At 43.2% G+C, this 21,559-nt stretch overlaps 2 protein-coding genes across 10 annotated transcripts in view; one reads left to right on the top strand and one right to left on the bottom strand.

Annotated features, from left to right (window-relative positions):
• Positions 1–15,110, top strand: part of LOC118114511 (membrane-associated phosphatidylinositol transfer protein 2) — a 45,287-nt gene extending 30,177 nt beyond the window's left edge. For 4 of the 9 annotated variants that reach the window (XM_047341514.1, XM_047341515.1, XM_047341513.1 and 1 more), the window contains exons 7-27: positions 919–1,014; positions 3,090–3,194; positions 3,289–3,353; positions 3,912–3,983; positions 4,550–4,794; positions 5,028–5,217; positions 5,502–5,621; positions 5,777–5,991; positions 6,246–6,421; positions 6,745–6,915; positions 8,421–8,573; positions 9,804–9,968; positions 10,846–11,136; positions 11,657–11,805; positions 11,891–12,007; positions 12,600–12,716; positions 12,804–12,952; positions 13,116–13,265; positions 13,366–13,546; positions 13,744–13,866; positions 14,359–15,110. In XM_047341514.1, the coding sequence (XP_047197470.1) occupies positions 919–1,014; positions 3,090–3,194; positions 3,289–3,353; positions 3,912–3,983; positions 4,550–4,794; positions 5,028–5,217; positions 5,502–5,621; positions 5,777–5,991; positions 6,246–6,421; positions 6,745–6,915; positions 8,421–8,573; positions 9,804–9,968; positions 10,846–11,136; positions 11,657–11,805; positions 11,891–12,007; positions 12,600–12,716; positions 12,804–12,952; positions 13,116–13,265; positions 13,366–13,546; positions 13,744–13,866; positions 14,359–14,742 (3,434 nt within the window). In that variant the 3' untranslated portion in view covers positions 14,743–15,110. The remainder of the gene's footprint in view (positions 1–918; positions 1,015–3,089; positions 3,195–3,288; positions 3,354–3,911; positions 3,984–4,549; positions 4,795–5,027; positions 5,218–5,501; positions 5,622–5,776; positions 5,992–6,245; positions 6,422–6,744; positions 6,916–8,420; positions 8,574–9,803; positions 9,969–10,845; positions 11,137–11,656; positions 11,806–11,890; positions 12,008–12,599; positions 12,717–12,803; positions 12,953–13,115; positions 13,266–13,365; positions 13,547–13,743; positions 13,867–14,358) is intronic. The other 5 variants (XM_035164965.1, XM_047341516.1, XM_047341517.1 and 2 more) reach the window with 5 other exon arrangements.
• A 3,465-nt stretch (positions 15,111–18,575) lies between these two features.
• arl6ip4 (ADP-ribosylation factor-like 6 interacting protein 4) lies at positions 18,576–21,516 on the bottom strand. The gene is made up of 5 exons (XM_035164970.2): positions 21,219–21,516; positions 20,259–20,594; positions 20,037–20,154; positions 19,866–19,935; positions 18,576–19,776 (listed from the first exon to the last, which is right to left on the bottom strand). Exons 1-5 carry the CDS (start codon positions 21,379–21,381, stop codon positions 19,720–19,722), a joined length of 744 nt encoding a protein of 247 aa, XP_035020861.1. The 5' UTR covers positions 21,382–21,516; the 3' UTR covers positions 18,576–19,719.
• Between the last annotated feature and the right edge of the window lie 43 nt (positions 21,517–21,559).

Raw genomic sequence — 21,559 nt, 5'->3', positions numbered from 1 at the left:
TAAAGTCAAACACCTTGGGAGCGTCTTCTTAATCTGCAAACTCTCCTTTTGTACCACGCTCTGCTCCTCTGTCCGGAGCCTGATGTTAATTGGAATGTTTTAACTCCGTTGGACTATATTTACTCACGCCTCCACGTTCGCTGCACGATCCAGCCTCCCCTCCCCTCCCCTCAACCCCTACAAGTCAGTGGATCCTACCTGGGTTATTTTTAGCCGCAGCTCTGACATCACAAACCATATTTCCGAACGCACACTGATCTCCAGTGTCACCCCTACCTCAAGGCACTCGCTCACTGTAGCTGCCACCTGGACCCTGACTCTCATCCAGCATGCCTCGTCTCACCCCTGTAACTCCCCCCTGTGGTTCTCTCCGGGGCTATTTTTAGCAGCAGTGCTGACATCACAGACCAGAGGAGGCTGACGCACTTCGCTGTGACTCCCCCCTTCGCCACTGATGTTGTCTTCTGGTGCTTTGACAGCTACAGCTGTGTGCCCCCCCCCCCTCATCTCTCCCCAAGCCGCCTTTCAGAGCAACACCCACCCCTCTTCCTCCGTACTAATGTTATATGAGGCGTAGACTGAAGACACGTGACAGACGAGGCCTGCTTTTAGAATCGCCATTTTCCTCAGCTGGCATTTAGTTGTGCTTGTCCTTGCATCTTTTTTGTGTTGTATTGAGCCTCACTTTTCACACACTTCCCCTGACCCCCAAGCAGTCCATCTGTGATGAAGTAATGCACCACAGAGACTGTTGCATGTTTACATAACACTGTGTGTGTGTGTGTGTGTAGTGAGGGGGCCCAGAGAGATTGTACAATATTTCTTTGTTGTTGTGTGTGTATGTGTTTTACAAAGGGCTAAAACACATGTCTCAAATTAATGGTGGATATTTTTTGCTCATGTGTGTGTTTGTTTTAGTGAGCCCGTCACGTCACAGCCTCTCGGAGTGGAGGATGCAGAGCATAGCGCGAGACTCAGACGACAGCTCGGACGAGGAGTTCTTCGACGCTCATGGTAAACACAGTCATGTTTGCAGATTACAGGTAGAGGTTAGATCTTAAGTTTACTGTTTAGTTTTCTTAGAAGCTGCTTGCTCCCACCTCTCACTCCCACTCTACATGCATCTCTTTAACCACAGATCAGTTCTTAAGCTTCCCAGATACCCAGCATGCTTTGGGGATACAAATGAAGTAGGTGGGTGCGGTGCAATAAAAACCTTTGGCTCTCTGCTGGATGAGTTTTGGCCAAGGAGACCGGCCAGGTGTCTCACCCTGACATCAAGTCGATAAAATCGATCTTCTCTACCCATTAGTGCCACACACACACACACACACACACGCACACGCACACGCACACGCACACGCACACACACACACACACAGTTCACCAGTGCTTATTGTGTGAGAAGATTTAGTCCTGATGATACAACATGAATAAAGTCATGCACGTTGCTGTCATGTGTTATTTTTGTGAATAACTTGAATCCAATCATTAGACTGAATTGTGTTTACATCCGATAATTCTTCATGTGCTGCAGTGTTCAAGTCTGTGTGGATTAATGACTGTGACAAAGCACATCACATTCATCAAATAAACTGATTCAAGTTGTGACTGCACTGTTATTAATTAGTATGTGTGAATCTCTCTCTCAGTAACAGTTAGTACAGTGATCAGTTATTAATGATGAACAGATGTTATTACACTGTAAAGGTGACCTCATGAAATAAACAGTTAAAATATAGTCAAGTTAATAAGATGGGTGAAACTAAATGAGCCGGAGATAACGGAGTATATGAACTGAAGTGTGTGCTGTGCTGGCTGCATGAATCACATGATGGAGGTGTGCATATTAAATATGGAAACGAGCTGACTTGGCTCAGACGACCTGCGATATTAGATTTCTATCTTTAACGTTTGTTATGCTCTTCTTGCAGTAAACATCTATTATAAACACACACAGTGGGAGACGTGTCCAGGTTTATTTTTGTCTGTCACGTTTTCCCTCTGTGTGTGTGAGACAGCAAATGTACTTCATAGTGAAACAAATAAAGAAAAGCTTTAGGAGGAGAACACATAATATAATTAATCAGATCTATTTAAATCTATGAATGATGATACACCTTTAACTTGTTTTTTTAGGCTAAAACTGCAGCAATTACTCATAAAAACAGACAAATGTGCCAGCTACTGTAAAGTTAATCATATTTATAGAGACATATTGTTTTTCTAGTTTAAGACTGGATCATTACTTTTGCTTATCAGTGAAAAACCTATAACCAAACTAGAAAATAATTTAGAAACAAAACTTTAAAAAATGTCTCTAATTACTGAACCTGGTGTTAGTGTTTCTGATAAACTGGCTGCAACCAAAGACACTTTGAAATAAAATGATTTTCATTGATTCAGTTGAGATAATTATTTATACTATTATTAATCTGGAAGTAAAATGAAAAATGTGAGATTTGTACGTAAGAAGTTCAATATTATTTTGAGTTTGCTAACACAAACTTGAACAGGAGGTGGCTGTGTGTTTCTTAGAAATAAAGATACTGACAGTAAAACAAAAAAAAATGTCCCAGGAAAGAAATAATGCGCTAAAAACAGATATTCTCTTTTTAAAATCACAGGTAAATGTGTGTGAATGGAGAACACAGTCCATCAATATGTTAAGATAAATCCAAGACACACACGCACTTAAAAGCTTTTATCAATAGACATTTGTCTTTGCTGAAATTCCATTATTGTAATAGATGTTCACCACTTTTCATCTCCTGGCCTCCAGCACACATGTACCTGTCATTTGATATTGATATTAATATATAATATATGCTCATCAGCCATAGATTAATGTTATATAGAGACATCCAGCCTAATGTGTATTTGATGGTCACTGCAGTGAGTGATGCTTTACATCAGGTCGTCAGATAAACAGTGATATGTTGTAACTTGTGGGAAAAGCTGTTTCAGTATATAACTGAATGAGTTAATAAACTAAGTTGGTTAAACTGTTGGTGTAACGACACGTTTTTTTTAACCCACAATTGTCACGTGCACTTCGGTTGATGGTTTCTCTCGTGTTGCCCTTGCAGAGGATCTCTCAGACAACGAGGAGGTCTTCCCCAAGGAAATCGCCAAGTGGAACTCCAACGACCTCATGGACAAGATTGAAGCGGCGGACACAGAGGAAACTACTGGTATGATGAAGAAGATCACAAGAACTTCGTCAGACAGTCACACTGCTGTAATACTCAAGGTGAAAAATCTGTGTGTGTGTCTGTGTGTTTTCAGGTGAGATGTACAAGGAAATGACAGTGGATTATGAAAGAGGAACCAGCGAGGACAGACTAGATGAGGTGAGTGTGTACACAGCACAATTCTAACCTGCCTGCTTTGATTCAGATATATGTCTGAAACTACAATATCACTCCATAGATTTCATACCTCAGCCAAGGCCCAACCAGTCCCCTTATGAAACCACATATATATGCACTAGATCCCAATTATTATTCTGATCTGCACCAAATTGAATAGATATGAGTCCCCGAAACATGTCTGAATTATTCTCTGAGAAATCAAGGAAAATGTTGAAAACGTGTTATCTCTCAATGTCAAAGAAAGTGAATTTAAAAAAAAAAACACTGTACCCTAATTTAATGGTTTCTTGGTAATCCATTCCATAGTTGTTGTGTAATCCTGCTAGCTAACAGACAGACAAACACAGATGAAAACACAACATCCTTGGCGAAGGCAATGAATGTTCCGAAAAAAACATTTACAGGAAATGCGCTCCAGGCCCCAAAGTTTTTTTTTAAACTTGATTTTAATTGAGTGTTTGATGTCAGACTTTTCCCCTTCAGAGGAAAAGAGGAAGGCTGTTTGTCCCTGAGGCCTCTCTGTCCTCTTGTGTTCAGATGCGTGGCTCTGTTAGGGGCCAAGCCGATAGCTCTCCCATTCCCACCATCACAGTAACAAGGCACCAGTCAGTAAGTAAACATTTTGGCCCCAGTGATCTGTGGACTTGAGCAACTCCACTGAGACCCCTGCTCCCCCCCTGAAACAAACCCAGTGCTCACTCTCCCCCTGCCCTCTTCCCTGCTGTTACTCCTCAACCTCACCAGCCTCTGTTCAACCCGTGTACTTGCAGCTGTGGTGTTGACTGTACACACAGTGCTTCTATGGAAAATGTGAAGTTTTGGATCTGACACGTAAGACAAAACTACACATCGTGCTGTTCTATTAAATGTGACTTGTCGTCAGGAAGCATTGTCATTGTTTGCTGTCAGTTGAAGAGTCGTCCAGTTGGAGTGCAGGTTGGCTCCTTTCTGTTCCCCTTCGTGGTTCTCCGTCCCTGCTACCGTTGTTTGAAGACGTTTGTTGTGTGGTCCACGTTTAAAGAGATGGACACCAGTACTCGCAAGCCATGACTCAAGGCGTTGTTGTTTTTCTGTGACTTATTTCCAGCAAGCATGGTCTTTAGCTGTCTGTGAGGATGCTCCTCCTTGTTTTTCCTCAGTGTTCCCACCATCACCCTTTATTTAAATCTTTCCAGGAGAGCTCGTCCCAGCAGTGCCTGCAGCCTTCCAAGATCCACGTGCTGATCTTGGTTCTGCACGGAGGGAACATCCTGGACACAGGTGGAGGGGACCAGAACAGCAAGCAGGCGGACGTCAACACTATTAGCACAGCTTTTGACACAGTCATGCGTGTTCACTACCCTGCTGCGCTGGGACGCATCGCCATCCGCTTGGTGCCCTGCCCTGCCATCTGTGCCGAGGCCTTCTCCCTGGTGTCCAAGTAAGGGGACACACATGCACAACATTATTTCTGCAGCATGCAAATATTACTGATAATGATGAGAGGTTTCTGTTTATCGGCTATGACTGTTGTTTGCTTGTGATGGAAAAGCTCCAGGTGCAGCTCATCACCATCGCCCCCGCTTCCTATGTTTATTTCTTCGAACTCCTCTGTGGTCGCTCTGGGCTTTAAAATATGCTCATTGTTTTTTCTTTCCCTGTCTTTTTCGGCAGCCTGAGCCCTTATAGCTACGATGAGGGATGTCTGTCCAGCAGCCAGGACCACATCCCACTGGCAGCGCTGCCCCTGCTGGCCACCTCTGCTCCACAGTACCAGGAGGCCGTGGCCACCGTCATCGTCAGAGCCAACCAGGTGTACACCGATTTTCTAAAGTCCCATGACGGGTCTGCCTTCTCCGGCCAGGTCAGTCACTGTCCTGTGAAGTTATTAGTACCTCTATGTGAATAATCATAGGATCCAGGTCTGTAATTTTGTATTAGTTATTAACTTATATAAAAGAATATTATAACACAAATAAAAGCACTGTCAGTCAATTCCATGTTATCTGACTCACCAATTTATCAATGAATGCCAACACAAGTTTCTTTTATTATGTTAACATCCGACTATCAATAGTTTAAGTAAACCGGGACCATGATTTTATAGTGTAATCATAAAATATTGTCTCTGATGCGTGACCTCTGTAGGTTTGTCTCATCGGGGACTGTGTGGGAGGAATCTTGGGATTCGATGCTCTGTGCAGCAGCAACCAGACAGTCAATGAAAGTCAGAACAGCAGCCGCAGGGGCAGCATCGTCAGTGTCCAGGTAAGAGACAAGACAGAACCTAAAAAACACTCATTTTGATATGTTCTTAAATTCCTGCCGATTGGTTTGCTCCGTAACTATAATTAATGAATTCAATATAAGAAGTTAATTTAGGGATATGTAACGTAACTAATCTACCTGAATCTCCTCTGCAGGATCAGGACCTCCTCTCTCCTGGAATCATTGTCAACAGCGGACACGGCTCATCCTCCCCGACCCTGGAGGGCAGCCGCCACCTCAGTCGCAGCAACATCGACATCCCTCGTGCCGGTGCAGGAGACGACACCAAGAGACAACTGCCGCGCAAGAGGAGTGACTCCTCCACATATGAAATGGACACAATAAAACAGCACCAGGCCTTCCTGTCCAGGTGTGTGTGTGTGTGTGTGTGTGTGTGTGTGTGTGTGTGTGTGTGTGTGTGTGTGTGTGTGTGTGTGTGTGTGTGTGTGTGTGTGTGTGTGTGTGTGTGTGTGTGTGTGTGTGTGTGTGTGTGTGTGTGTGTGTGTGTGTGTAATGACAAACATCTGGGAGATAAAGAAGTTCTCAATCCTTGTTTCATATCCTGTCAGAGTGAGATTTATTTTTAAGTCTTTGGGAGGAAATGACTTTGTGATGTTCCTCCAGCCTGCACTCCAGTGTCTTGCGGAGCGATGCGGTTTCACGCAGGTCAAGCAGCAGCACCATGCTGGATGGAGGCTCCCTGGGGAAGTTTGACTTTGAGGTGTCCGACTTTTTCCTCTTTGGCTCGCCACTGGGCTTGGTCCTGGCACTGAGAAAGACCGTCATTCCTATGCTGGATGGTAAGCTACTTCGAACAGAGGAATTCAATAGTTACCACAGTGTAATAGATGATAGCTACATGATAAAATAACAGATCAACTGTCTAAAGTTAAAGGTTTGTCCCAGGTTGAGATGTAAGTATTCTGACCTGCGAGGGCTTAACTTTAAAAGAGATTTACATCATAGCAATATTAATTGTATATCTGACTGATATGATCAAGACTTAAATACTAGTAGAGCTCATGTTTTACAGATAAGGTTTCTAAACAAAAAGGATCTTGCACAACTTCTCCATCTCCTCCCTTCCCCTTTCTCGTGTCTTTGGCTCACCGTCTCCCTCTAGTGGCCCAGCTGCGACCTGCCTGTCAGCAGGTTTACAACCTGTTCCACCCCGCCGATCCCTCAGCCTCCCGCCTGGAGCCTCTGCTGGAGAGGAAGTTCCACCTCCTGCCTCCCTTCAACGTGCCCCGTTACCAACGCTTTCCCCTGGGTGATGGAAACTCTGCCCTCCTGGGTGAGCCCTCTGCCCTGTGATGTAGAAAAGCCTTCTCAATGAATTACAGTGTATTTCCGGCTTGGATTCACAAGCACAGACACAAATGCAGGCTTCCCTTCAAATGAATGGCTGTTTTAATTTCAGCTGACACTTGCATGCCATAGACAACAGATGCCTTGAAGATGCTTTAGTAGCACACTATGAGTTCTTTCACACAGAGTTTTCATAAAGAAAAATGAATCATTTTTCTACTTGTTTGTGCTTCAAAGTCTCTTGTGAAGCAGATTATTCATCTGAATGTGGTCATAGTCCTGCTGGTGGTTTCTGTCCAGACTGGTTGTTACAGTAGAGTAACCCTTAGAGCCTCAAATCTCCATCAAAGATTCTTTAAGAAAAGGGACAGAACATTTTTGAAATAGCTTCCACCTCCTAACCAGGAACCAGGGCTCATTAAAGAGGGACATAAGGGGTAACTGGGGCTTTCCACAAGCGCTGGCTGTCAGATCAATAGCCGACAGCTCATTGGAGTCCAGCCGGTATTTCAAATGACTGAATTTATTGATAGCTCCCGGGACATGAAGAGGATTTCAACAAAGATTACCAACCCTGCCTTAAAGGCTTGTTGTGACCTTAAATTCTAATTCTCTGTTTGACTTTCAAACAGAGAATTAGACAATCAGACATATTTCACTGTGCATACAAGTGAATAAGCATATTTGGAAAGCACCTTTACAAGGCACAAGGTGTTTAATAAACGACTATCAATTGCCACAGGCGCACGAAAGAATAAGCGCGTTTAATAATCTCCATCAGCCTTTTTAATTCATTTTCTCTTAATTCTCAAGTTTTCTTTGTGTGTATTATTTCCATTATAAATCCCTACATGTTAACAATCAGGTAGACGAGATCAGTGTCTATGAAGGAACAATGGCAATTAGAATTGCCATTGTTGCCAGAAGGGACACCAAATTTTGACTTTTACAACCGCATTTTTGGAACAACCCCTGGACCCCAATAGCTGCCTACTTTTTCCCACTGGCTCAATACTCTGTATCCTTGTGGAAAGTCCTGACTTCTGGGTAATAAGCATAAAGATGTTTCTTAATTACTTCAGGTCAAGGTTTCAGTGTATTAGAGTCGTAAAAGTGATAATTCTCATCAAATGAGTTTTCTCTGAATATCCTCAGGTCTTCTTTGTATAACTAATTAAGAAAGTTTTCAGTACAGACACTAGATTCTGTCATAAATATTTCGACAGTAAGCATCTAAAACAGTTTGATGTGACAGTAAATCAGTATGAAGCAGTTTCAATAAGTGGGCTCAACTAAGGGCTTGACTCTGCTTTTTTGTCTTACGTTCAGTTCTTCTTGCTTCATATGTTTATGTGTCTTCCCTGTCTTCTTTCTCCTCTCGGCCTCCTGTCCCCACATCTGCACACCTCCGCTCTCTACCTCCTGAAACCCCCACCCCTGACCTCTGCCTCCCCCTCCTCTGCCCCCTCCCCCCTCCACCTCCCTCTGTAGTGGAGACAGTCCAGAGCAACGCTCAGCTGCTACTTGACAGCGGGCATCCCCTGTCCCTTCGCTGTCAGGAGACCATCAGTGAGACCTGCATCCCTGTGCCTGTGCTAAACTGGCAGGAGGGCTTCCTCAAAGCCACACCCGCCACTATGGAGTGTGTGTAGCCTCTCCCATTCACCTGCATCCGTCTCCGCTCCCCCATTCACCGTGTTCCTTTGTTTGTCCGTTCCATCCGTCTTGCTGTCTCGTCCATGATGCTCAGATTTTTATCGAAGGCCCCGTTCAGACCTGGTATTAACATTGGTCCTGAGAGATTCTATCACAAGTGGACAGTATTAAGTAGGTGTGACCACTTGTGATCAGATCTGACTTCTCTGCTCTGTATGCAAACAAACACGTATGTCATTTGTGTTGTTCAAGACCAAATTCTGTGGATTTTACCCAGTCTGAGTTTACACTAAGACACCTTTCTGAGTGATCAGATCTCAGTGAGCACACATTTAAACCCACTTGACCTCTTGTGATGGGATCACTCGGGGCGGATGTTAATACCACATCTAAACAGGGTCTAAACAAATATTACCATCACTTTGTTTCCGATCGACCTGTAGATTCACTGCATATAGACCTCTCCTTGTAGCATCCAGTCTTTAATCTCAATTCCATTGTAGTGGCAGTTTATTTCACCGGCTGAAGTCTTGGCCTATTAATATTCTATGGTTTGAAATCAAAATGCCATGGAAATCTGAGCAACATCTCATGTGGTGTTTGGGTTTGTCTTTGCCTTCATACGTTAGTGTCACATTTGATTTTTGTAGGAAACACATTTGTGTTTGTGCTGTGGTTTTTGAGCCAGGCTTTAGTGTGTCAGGATCATTATAGATGTCAGCAGAGAGTATTTCTATAGCTGTCTGTGTTTCAGAGACAGGTTTTGATGTGAGTATTGTGCCGCTCTCGATGTCGTGTTTCTAATTACATCTTAACATCTTGAATATACTGAGTGCTCTATGTTTCTCCCTGTGATTGTGGTCAGAGGTCATCTGATTTTATAAAATGTCCAGAAATAATTCAAGTATTTTTTTTTTACATATCACTGTGCTAATAGATAAAAGAAAACCAGCCTTCGTAAGAAATACAAACACATGGACTTGACTATAACACATTTTTCATTAAGTGTTTTGTGTACTCATGTTCCGTGTTGCCACTTGGTCAGTGACAGAGATCATACCTTGGCTACCATGTGGCGGCCTCGTGGTTTCACATGTCCTCTGAAACCACGCTGCCTGCCGTCTCATCCCCCTCCCACATCTCCCACCTCCCATCTCTGTGAACTTCCATGTACCTGTGTCTCTTGTCTAATGGGATCTCCTTGTTTCGGCTCAATAGCGGATGTTGTTCAGTCTCATGGTGGTGTCTTCATGGACAGTTCGTACCCCTCATCCCCCGTAACGGGCCCCCTCTCCCGGGGCCAGCGGAGGGCCAGTGAGGTCAGCATTGCCAGCCAGGTCTCAGGAATGGCAGACAGTTACACTGCCACCAACGTAGCCAACAGTAAGTGTTCTCAACGCCAACCAGTCTCTCTTCCTTCCACTCACACAAACACTGGTACGAGTTATTTTTTAATTTTTTTAATTTTTTCTTTCAGTCGAGCTTTTCTCTATCGTTCTGTCTCCTTAACTCTGCCCCCACATCTTCTCTCTCTCAACCCCTGTTCCTCTGACTTTACACACACACACCCTGCACTCCAGCTGAAGCAGACGAGTCAGCCAGGTAGAGCACGAATACCCCGCTCCTTTTGCTATTCACCTAGCCAGACTTACCACCGGCTCCGAGCGGAGACCCGGGCAGGTCACTTCGTCAGCCTCCTGTTAAAAGTCCCGAGCAGAGTCCTGAAGAGCGAGCTTAGCGCCACTCTCCACTGTCTGTCTTTCTCTTCTCCACTGTCTTGATGTAAATGCAAAGAATGAGTGCTGCATTTATCTGATGTTGTTATGCATGTAGACACCTGCCTCCCTCAGCCATCACCGCACTGTCCACTCCCTACAGCGATGTTCACTAAGATAGTTGGTATTCTGTTTCCTGTTTGTTTTATTGTCCTCCAGAGTCCCCCTCACGCCTTCACTTTTGTTAACAGAACATTTATTTGTACTTCACATTATTTTTCTGAATACTGCCGTTTGAGCACCCACAGCACAACCTGGAAGATGCACACGAGAAGATCTTCAGCAGCAGCATCCCTCTACCCCACCATCTTAATTGTTACTAACTGTTATTTCTCAGCTTTCACACCCACAGCTCTGTTTAAGGCAGCTCACAGACACTGGACTCAACCCAACATTGTTCTTCAAACTGTCATGAACTGTCAGATGCCAACATGAATGCATTTTATTTTACTTGGCGTCTTTTTTGTTTTCTTCTCTTCCCATAGCCAATTCATACCAAAATAACCAGTCCAAAAAGTTCAGACTTTTGTCCCAACTCGCCTTATCGTCACAAAATAAATTCTTCCCGAAAAGTCCTCCTAAGTCCCGTAAGAATGCAGGGGCTGGCCAGGCGGAGGGATCTCCCGATGCAGATCTAGTGGCAGAGCTGGACGCTGAGGCAGACACTAACGAACCTCTTAGTCCTACTGTCCAGTACAACAACTGCCTGTCAGCAGGGCTGGACTGTGCTATATCTGAGTTGGTCTTGCTGGACTCCCAGGCTGAAGTGGAGCAAGGTATATTTCTAATGGAGGGGACGAGTGAAATAAACGTGAAGCTACAGGTCTTTTCTGTGTGCTGCTCTATGCTTTGTCCCAAATCCAAAAATGTTTGTTTTTGCTGCTCTTGCAGAAAGCCTCTCTTCTCCTCTTTACTTGGATACTTTCAAAATTGAATACATAAAGAATCAAATCGCTTCCACTAATGAGGGATAATTATAAATCCAAATCTTGCGCCTTCTTTCCAAATCCATTATCTTTTTTTCAGGCCTTTACTAACACGAATAACTATGTTTTTCTTCTTTCTGTACTTGAATGCCAGCACTTCAAGACTTCTTGTCAATAACAGTTCTAAACTCCTTCCTCTCCCTCCTGTAGCTGAAGAACGTCTGGGATCGGTGATGATTGTGGTTAAAGATTGAAATAATCTCTCTGCTGTAGCTTCAGGGGTGTTTCACCTTTGCGTGGCATCACACACCTCCCACTAGAAGTGTCATCTTACATCTCTGTCACCCTATTCCCTCAATTCCACTCACAGTTGCCGCACGCTGGTGGGGCACAAAGCGGCTGGACTTTGCCCTGTACTGCCCCGATGCTCTGACCGCTTTTCCCACAGTGGCTTTACCGCACCTCTTCCACGCATCTTACTGGGAGTCCACCGATGTTGTGTCTTTTCTCCTGAGACAAGTGAGTAAACCTTGTAATCCCTGCCTTTCTTTATGGCCTGTTAATATGTAACTCACAGGATGAATCATTGAAATGTCCCCTGTAGGTCATGAGGCATGAAAACTCCAGCATCCTGGAGCTTGATGGGAAAGAAGTGTCTGAATTCACCCCGTCCAAACCTCGAGAGAAGTGGCTCCGCAAGAGGACTCTTGTAAAGATCAGGGTAGGAATCAGACGCCAGTTCCAAGGTGCTTTGGAGCTGGAGTTGATACTTTCTATAACACATAATATGATGTATTCTAATCACAGCATCCTGGGTTCAATACTAGACTTTTATCATTCAAAGTAAAGTTCTTTAGATATAAAAAATAACACGATTGAAAAAGAAACTTGGCATCGAGTGTGGTCTCTCAGTTTGAGATTACACTTTAACTCAAACCCTGCGCTAGCACTCAAATAAACCCTGCTTGTGCTTAGATTTTCTTCTGCTTGCTCTTGTTTTTGCCGCTCCATGTTGATCGGGTAATTTTGACCGACTTAGAAATATCCAAGCACAGAAGAAAGAAATCCAGTAGCAGACAGCACACAGAAGCAACTTGAGGAGACGAGCTGAAGCTGGTGCTCCGTTTGAGCACAAGAAGGGGTTATTTGAGTGCATGCTCAGGGTTTTGTGAAATCAAGAAGTTCTGCTCTCAAACTGAAAGACCACGCTCTTGAATACAAATGGAAAAGAACCCCATAAAACTTGTGGTATAGTTCAATTCTTTTTTTAAAACGACATTTCTTCATGCGTGTTTCTTTCTCTCCTGCGACAGAATGTCACTGCCAACCACCGGGTGAACGATGCTGTGTTTACTGAGGGCGGTCAGCAGCTCGTGACAGGTCGCTTCATGTACGGCCCTCTGGACATGGTCACTTTGGCCGGGGAGAAGGTGAACTCTCGTGAACTCTCAGACTGGTGTCAGGGATGCCAGTGTAACTTGTGCTCATCTCTTTCTGTTTTTTCAACCCCTGTCCAGGTCGACCTCCACATTATGACCCAGCCTCCATCAGGAGAGTGGGTGTGCTTCAACACAGAGGTGACAAACAGCAGCGGCCGTGTGTCGTTTATCCTCCCAGAAGACAAGCGACTGGGCGTCGGCGTCTACCCAGTTAAAATGGTTGTGAGGTGAGATTAGTTTGGTAGTTTTTCAATATCCAAGACCTGATGATGTGTCTAGTTTATTGAATTCAAGCTTTTTGTACATTTTTGTGTTGTTATATTTCAGTGTCCTCAAAGTGGATTTCAAGAAAATGTATTTCTCTCCATTTTCTGTCTTTTAATTCCTCAGGGGTGACCACACGTTTGCAGACAGCTACCTGACAATTATTCCACGCGGCACAGAGTTTGTGGTATTCAGTATTGACGGGTCTTTTGCTGCCAGTGTGTCAATCATGGGCAGTGACCCCAAAGTGAGGGCAGGAGCTGTGGACGTTGTCAGGTATCTACCTGCGCTTCTTCTTTTACCTTGAAGTTTTTTCAGATTAAACTATGTAAGCATGTTACTTATGTCTTCATTCTCTTGTTGCTCCTCTTTGCAGGCACTGGCAGGATCTGGGTTATTTGATCATCTATGTAACGGGACGTCCAGACATGCAGAAGCAGCGGGTGGTGGCTTGGTTGTCTCAGCACAACTTCCCTCACGGCATCGTCTCCTTCTGCGATGGCCTGGTCCATGACCCACTCAGACACAAGGCCAATTTCCTCAAGACTTTAACAGAGGTCAGATGTAAAAGAGTGGAGGACGAAGGGAGGGGGGGCTACGTGCAGTTTTACAAGCATGTAGTCTTGATCTGTGTCAAATAAAGAATACAGTTTTATTTGTGAAAACTAAAACCACAATGTTAACTTGGTGTTACTATGTGAAAAATATTTGTTCAGCTGTTAATGTCGAAGGTCCTTCATTTCACTCATTTCAGGCTCACTTGAAGATTTTCGCCGGCTACGGATCAACCAAAGACATCTCAGTCTACACCGCCATCGGCCTTCCTTCCTCCCAAATATACATCGTCGGCAGACCCTCCAAGAAGATGCAGTGCCAGGTGCCGTCTGATCATTTTACACAAAGCTCTTTCTAAATAAATACTCTGTTTTGACATTTCAAGAATGATAGACTAAATACACAAAGCTCTGTGTTTTAAAATAATACTGCCCATCATACTGTCGTACACTTAGTAGAGTTCATACTTCCGCCAAGACCCAACAGTCCCTGAAATTCAATCAAGCTGTTTCAATTTGCACACACTCAGTTCTCTAAAATAGCTAGATTTTTTAAATCAGGATCCATGAATTATTCCCTGAAAATGTATAAAAAACCCTCTATTTTGTAATGTTCAAGAAAGTGGAATGAGTTCCTTCTTCCAGTGTCCCAGCGCTCCACCAAGTTTTGTGGAAATCCTGAGAGATCATTGTAATTGTAATTGTGGAGATCATGAGTAATCAAGTTGACAAACAATTAAACAAACAAAAATGAGTTAGGATGTAAAATGCTATGTTTCTTTAACAGTGTGCCTCTGCTCTGATCCTCTCTCCAGTTCATCACAGAGGGCTATGCAGCTCACTTGTCCCAGCTGGAATACAACCACCGTTCTCGGCCAGCCAAGTCCAGCACCGCTCGCATGGTGCTGCGTAAAGGCAGCTTCGGCTTGGGCGCCAACAGCGACTTCCTGAGGAAGAGGAACCACCTGCTTCGCACCATCTCCTCCCAGCCGGCTCCCAGCTCCCCGACGGGCAGCATCCACAACAGGCCGGAGCGCACGCAGAGCCAGTCGGACAGCGAGCGGCTGGAGAGGGAGCGGATGGAGCGCGCTCACACCCACAGTCAGGGAGCGACCCAGCGCAGCATGAGCATCACGGCGAGCTGCTGGGGCCGCAGCAGCAGCACCAAGTTGGAACCAGGAGCTCTCAGCCCAAAATGAGATTGGAGAGACAATGTGAGAGTTCCTTCAGGAGAGTGACTTTAGCTGCAGTGCTGAGGAAGAGACACGTGACATTAGGATAAATGGAAAGAGAGCAAAACAGTTTGCTTGCACCAGACGGGTTATTACTACAAGCAAAATCACAGGTGCTACAAACCACTCTTTATAAAAACTAATGCCAGTCACACATGGACAGAAGCTGCGGCTTTATTTATTATAAAACACACACACACAACACAACAGGCATTTCAAGAAGCATCTTCCTGAAGAAAGAACGTGCACACAAACAGACAAAGCAGATGTTGTTGGAATACAGACTGTTTCTACTGTTTAGTAAATATTTATCGGTCTTAAATACCATGTCAGTTTCCCCCAGACTATAGACAGATTGTATCAGGTTCGCATTCTGATACGAATCAGCAAGCACAAGAATTACTCCAGATATACAGTTTGTGAAGAATAGTTTTAAAACTTGTCATTTTTATGAGCGAATCAGATTAGTTGTAGTCTGAGAGGAGAGCGGAGAATCAGGACAAACTGGACTGAGTGTGTTTCAGTCATTTAGCCCAGATTAGTGTTTACTAGGATTTCTTAAGATTTATAAACAGCAGAGAGCAAAGATTTGATCCAGAGCTGCTACGTCTTGCATTGAAGCATTTACAAACGGCAATGACAAATTGTACAGTCCAGTTTCGCTTGTTTTCTATTCGTCCCTCAGACCAAGGAGTCATCCAAATATCACATGGAGCAAACTGCGAAATTACCCTTTAACTGTGGTCGCAGCCGAAACTGTTCCTGAGGTTTTTATAGCATTTCACCAAAATCCCACCGCGCCGCGCTGCTGCACCTTCCTAATGCGTAATGTATGACTCCGCTATAGGGAAAACTCCTGCTACTGTACGGTTAATGTGCCAAAGCAAACAGTGTAGAATGATATGCTGTACACGAACAGAGGATATGATGAGGGTGTCCCGTGTAAAAATGGAATAGATTGTGTAAGTATGTAGTTGATTTGCCTTCACAAGGCTTGTACATAATTGTTATATTACAGTGCAGATCTGGTATCTGGTCCACTGAAGACCAGTTTCAAGTGTCTTCTTTCCTTTGGGGATGAAAACTGCCTCATTCAGGATACACTTTATCTTTATTGATTGATGATGATAATTATTGTTATTTAAGATTATAGATATTTTAAAATGTCTTGATTTTGTGAACAAAATGTGTTTTAAGATTACTTTAGCTATATTGTGTGTGTGTGTTAATTTTTTTTCCAAACTTCAGTCGCAGCAGCCACAACTCAGAGGTCTTTGCCTGGCACAGTATTGTATTTTTATTATTTTATCCTGCAGATCACCAGAATTGTATCAACGGAACTGCTATCTCGTGTCATATATTGTATGTATGTTATTATCTATTTTGGAAATTTTTGATATGGCTTCTCTCTGGTTATCCCTAAGCTGTAAATGAGGCGCTGAATGTGCTCATAGATAATCCTCCCGAGGTTAAGGTTTCGTTCTCCCGTTCTGCTGAGCCGTAAGAGGAAGTCGAAAATCTGCACCGTGTAAATTCTGTACAAAATGCTGTCAGAAGTGGGAAAACAGAGCAAAGATTTACTTTATGCTGTAGGCCATTTTATTTCAGTTTTATTCATCTGGACGATGTTGATCTGTCCCCCCCGACAGTGGGCGTGTGCAGAGCTGACTGCAGTGGACCAATACGGGCTCGAGTGTGAGGGGAAACGTGCAATATCTTACTCAACTACACCACAAGATCAAACTGACTGTGTTGAAGAAATGTCACAGTGCATTGACAATCAGTTGAACAGGCACATATTCTACGGACGTCACGCTGCGTCGACACACACACACATGCATGCCCATTTAAATATAAAATAATCCTTAGTCCCACAATGGGGGAAATTTACCAAGGTAGATTTCCACCACAGTAAAGTCTCACTGATGTGATATTCCAGTAGGTTTACTCCTGTGGACGCACACATGCTCAGTCTTTGATTTAGTTGTGATGTTTCAGTTCCAGCACATGAACCAACGCAACACTGACTGTAAATGACCCAGAATATCAACACTTGGCTTGCTAGAGATAATGCAGTCAGCCCGACACCAACGTTCAGCTCTTGGACTGTCAATGCAAGTGAAAGGTCGTTTTTAGGGGCTGTGCTTCATGGTGCTCTTAAATAGACTGTTTATGAGGTTTTTAATAGCATAGCATATAGCACAGGGTTCACACTGCGGCCGGTTTCCTCTGATGTCATCTTCAGGTCGGGATGTTCAAATCTGGAGTCACGTGAAACCATGTTTCAGAGTTAAACGACATATTTGATAGCTCATAAGATGCATTGACATCTTAATAGAAAAACAGCCCTCTTGGCTAGAAGAAGGTTGAATGCTAACTGGAATGTTCACAGTTTACATCGACTCAAAAGTTAGTTTTAAGCACTTAATCATTGGAAGGAGCATTTAGATCACAAGCTTGATTCCAGTGCATTTTACTTCCAGGCTGTAATAACTGTGCCCCAGAAATGTAAGTGCAATTGCTATTTCAAAATTCTAAAGTGTTTCCCACTATATCAGGTTACAGTATTAATCAGGGATGAAGCAAAAAAGTGGGTCAATGCTAACATTAGCTGTAGCCGAATCATTGGTAAGGATTATATATCCTTTGCAACAGTACAAATATGTTGTTTAACCTTGAAACGTGCCCCCATGTCATCCAGATTTTAACGATCTGTTGTCTCTTCGGTTGCTGATCAGTTGGTGACGTGTGAAAATATAAAAGTTAGTCTTTAAAGACTTAGAAACCTGGATCACAGCAGTACAACATTACATCATTGCTGAGGAAAATATGCTCGCTGTTTAAACGTGGTCGATTGAAATGTGTCCCATTGAAAAGAGTTTCTAATATTTTCGTCCACTACACAAATCCGTGAGGAATATTAAGAGGACTGAGTGAACGTCCCAGTGTAAATGAACCTCTCCCTCATGTTTCTTTGATCCTGGTGAAAGACCTAGTTCATACTGTCCCTCTGCATTCTGACTCTTTCAAGATCAGGTTTGAAGCCATATTAACAACTCTTAGGAAAGCTGCTATTTCAATAATGGCTGTTTGTATGTTCATAGAAAAGCAACGCTGGAAAAACATGCACTCATGTAAAGTTGGTAACTACTGAACCATTTCCCCTTCCTCAGAGATCTTTGAATTGCCTGGTTATTACAATCCAGAGAATGTAAAAGACGAAGCGGTTATCTGTGAAGTTTGGATACCTCTGGTCAGACACTCGCTTCGATTCTGCTACCGACACACACTTTACCAGAGGCCTTACATTTCCCTTCTCTGCCTTACATTGACCATTGTGTCGCGAGGCCTAGAATGAAGGCTGCTCACACCCGAATTGACTTCATGGAAAGGGACCGACTGTTAGTCCTGATTTTGTGGAAAAGGCTATATTTTCTTAAAAAGGATGTGGTTTGTTTTCACTTTCAAGGAAATGTAAAAAAAAATGTTTTTTGACGTATTTCACCGATGTTAGGGAAGTCACCACTCTCAAGCTCTGTGCCCCGGGTAATGCAATGCCACAAACAGTTTCCCCTTCAGTTCAGATTCACAGGCTGTAAATACATAAACAAACCTTGGTAAACTAAGCTTAGAAAATATTTTCATTGTACAGCGTGTGTATCTTGTAGATTTTGGATAATTTTCATTTTATCCATCCCCTTGTGTTTTTATGTACAGTGTATAAAGAACATAAAGAACAACCAAGTCATTTGGGCCTTTTTTCCACATACATAAGAATATGAACAAGGAAACAGTTCAGCTTGATTTCAACAGAATTCATTTCACTAATCGAACTTTTAATTTTTCTGGGATCAGCCAACATAAATAAAGATTTATTCAGAGACACACAATGTGAGATATAAAAGGTGCGAAGACTCAGAGTGGGTTTAAGATATGTAGCTGAAATACAAAAAGGCAAAACAGTTTTTTTGTGTCGTGTAGAATACAGAACATTTAAAGAATCATCTCACTGTGTCTGACATTAGGAAGAAATTATGTGAAGCTGATTTGAAATAGGATATGATACAGAAATCATTTGAAGGCTGGGGCCAGTCCCAGCAGACAGGACGAGAGGCAGAGTACACAGTGGACATGTCACCAGCGCATCACAGAGCTGACAGAAACAAACAACCATTCACTATCACTGACAGTAAACCTAACCCCATTCTGCACGTCTTTAGACTGTGGGAGAAAACCAGACAAAAAGACTCCGGGAATTGAACCAAGAACCTTCTAGCTGTGAGGCAACAGTGTTAGACTGATAATGATTTTTGGGGCCCGATTCTGATATTCAGCAGTAAAAAATTTCAGATATGTCAGCAGATATGTACATTTTTTTTAAATGCAATGATTCCTAAGATGTATGTAAATGAGGCTTGATATTTTACAGTTTAATCTTAAACCTTATTATCAATAGCTATTAATGAAGAAAACAGAACAACTAAATGTATAGAACTTGAATTAAGAAAAACTTTTTTACAGTAATTGTAAAGACAAAATCTTTCCTGCATTGTTTATTCAGTAAAATCAAAGTTTTCATATCCAGGCATGTTGGAGGATGTTGGTCGGGCTCTAGGACTGTTGACTTCCTGCTCCTTATATAGTTAGTGGACTCAACCAGATTTAAATTCAACATAATCTGTTTTTCTTTAAATCACTTTTGTGATCAGCTTACATTTAAAAAGGCCAATCAGTAGTCAATGAAGACTTTGACTTGGATTTAAACTCAGTGAAAATCAAGAGCACGTGTTTGACATTTGTTTAACGTTAACACTTCCATCCCAGGCAAATGTTTTTTATAAAACACATACTAAATATAAAAATGTCAATAATCTAAAAAAAGTGGTCATCCTCCGTCGAACTGTCAGGGAAACCTCTTGTTGGTGAAGGACTCCACTGCATCTTCTACCTGTTGGTCCCCAGTTTCCTCTGGAAGGCATTCCCGTCTCCCTTGGTGGCTTGCTGTGGGTGGAGCAAAGGTTCAATCGACTACAAGGTAATGTCGTTGTGTTCATTTCACAGAGCTACAGCTGAACGTTTCTTTTTTTTACCTTGTTGATGTCTTTGTGTTTTTCTCGGCTGACGATCTCCTCTATGATCTCTCCCTCTCCTCTCACCAATCTGGAAGAAAGCAGAGAAACAAAACAAGTCAATTGGCGGACGCCTTCTTTGAAAGTTCTGCGTTGTGGATTGTAGGTGCACGCTCCGTGGCTCCGCCTTACCTGGTCCGTCCTGTTTCAGGGTCCACAATCCTGCGGATCACACTCTGCCTGGCCTCATACTCCTCCTTGGTGAGGGGTCTCTTGGTGGAGAGCCGGGCCTTCTGCTCATCGGTCATGACTGCAGTGGAAGAAATAAAAAGTTAAAAAACTACACATGCATCGTTTGCTTTGGTGGAAGAAACAGATGTTCTAAAGAAACCAGGGATGTACAAAATGTCCCACCAGGTCCAGGCTCCACCGTCCCCTCATCACTCTGCCACACCTCCAGGTAAGCCGGAGGTTTCTCTTCCGGAATGATGGACAGCAGTCCCTCGATCTTCTTTTCCTTCTCCTTCTCCTTCTCCTTTTCCTTCTTCAGCTTCTCCTTCTTCTCCTTCTTCTCCTTCTTCTTCAGTTTCTTCAGCTTCGCCTTTTTCTTCTTCAGCTTCTTTTTCTTGGATTTACTTTTCTTCCTCTTTGTCTTCTCGTCACTCGACGAGGACGAAGATGACGAGGAGGATGAGGAGGACGAAGAGGAGGAGGAGGTTCTTCTACGCTTCTTTCTTTCAGTTTTCACATCTGAGGGACGAACAGATAAGTGACGGTTTACCGCAGGTGTTATTTCTCTGTAACGTTACAAACAACCAATTGTCTGTAATGAAGAAGTGATTTGCAGGGTTTCAGTTCTACACAGTGTTGATGACCATAGGTTTGTGACAAGGACACAGATGTTTGTGTGCAGAATGGTGGATTTAATGGGAGGCACAGGGAGGTTGATATAAATATATATGAAATTGAATAGGACCTGAGTGACTCATTGTAGCAAAACTAATGACAAATGTGAGTCTCAATGCGTTTTGTGAATGTGTACATGGATCTGCAAATATGTATTTTGTGTGTGTGTGTGTGTAAACAGATAACTTCAAATAAAGTGTATTTTTATCTGTAAATGTGTAGACAAATCTGTACATTTTCTTACACACACACATTCTAATAACAGATTTGCACATTATTTTACATATTCACACATCTGATTACACACAGACGGATTGAGACTGTCAATAGTTTTGCTACAGTAAAACTCATAACTGACCCTTGTTGACAGATATTTCAAATTGTAAAACAACTGTTTTAATGACCCATTTTAGATGAATATATATAAACCAAGGCTCTGAGTTCACACACAAAGGAGCTGATCTCAACCTTTGCTCTTGTGCGTCTCTTTCTTTGACGACCTGCCGCGGCTCCTGCTGCTGGATGAGGAAGAGGACGGAGACGACGAGGAAGAGGAGGAGGACCGTGTCCGTTTCTTCTTCTTCTTCTTCTTCTCTCTGTCTGCTCCGTCATGTGACCTGCTGCGACCCATCGTCAGAGAACCTCCACGAAGAGAAATCACAGCTGGAAAGTCCGGAGAAGATCATGAAATGCAGCAGCCGAGAATCAGCGGCCATTCAAGCTCCTGCGTCTCCAGCGTGTTCGTCTTCAATTTCCGTCCGGCGGCTTCGAGGAATACAACGTTTAAGGTTCCTGGTTCCTACTTGAAA

This window comes from Hippoglossus stenolepis, chromosome 9, assembly GCF_022539355.2.
Source record: "Hippoglossus stenolepis isolate QCI-W04-F060 chromosome 9, HSTE1.2, whole genome shotgun sequence".
In the NCBI taxonomy this organism is placed as follows: Eukaryota; Metazoa; Chordata; class Actinopteri; order Pleuronectiformes; family Pleuronectidae; genus Hippoglossus; species Hippoglossus stenolepis.
Note: the sequence above shows the minus strand (reverse complement) of the source record. Positions and strands in the feature narration are given on the sequence as shown.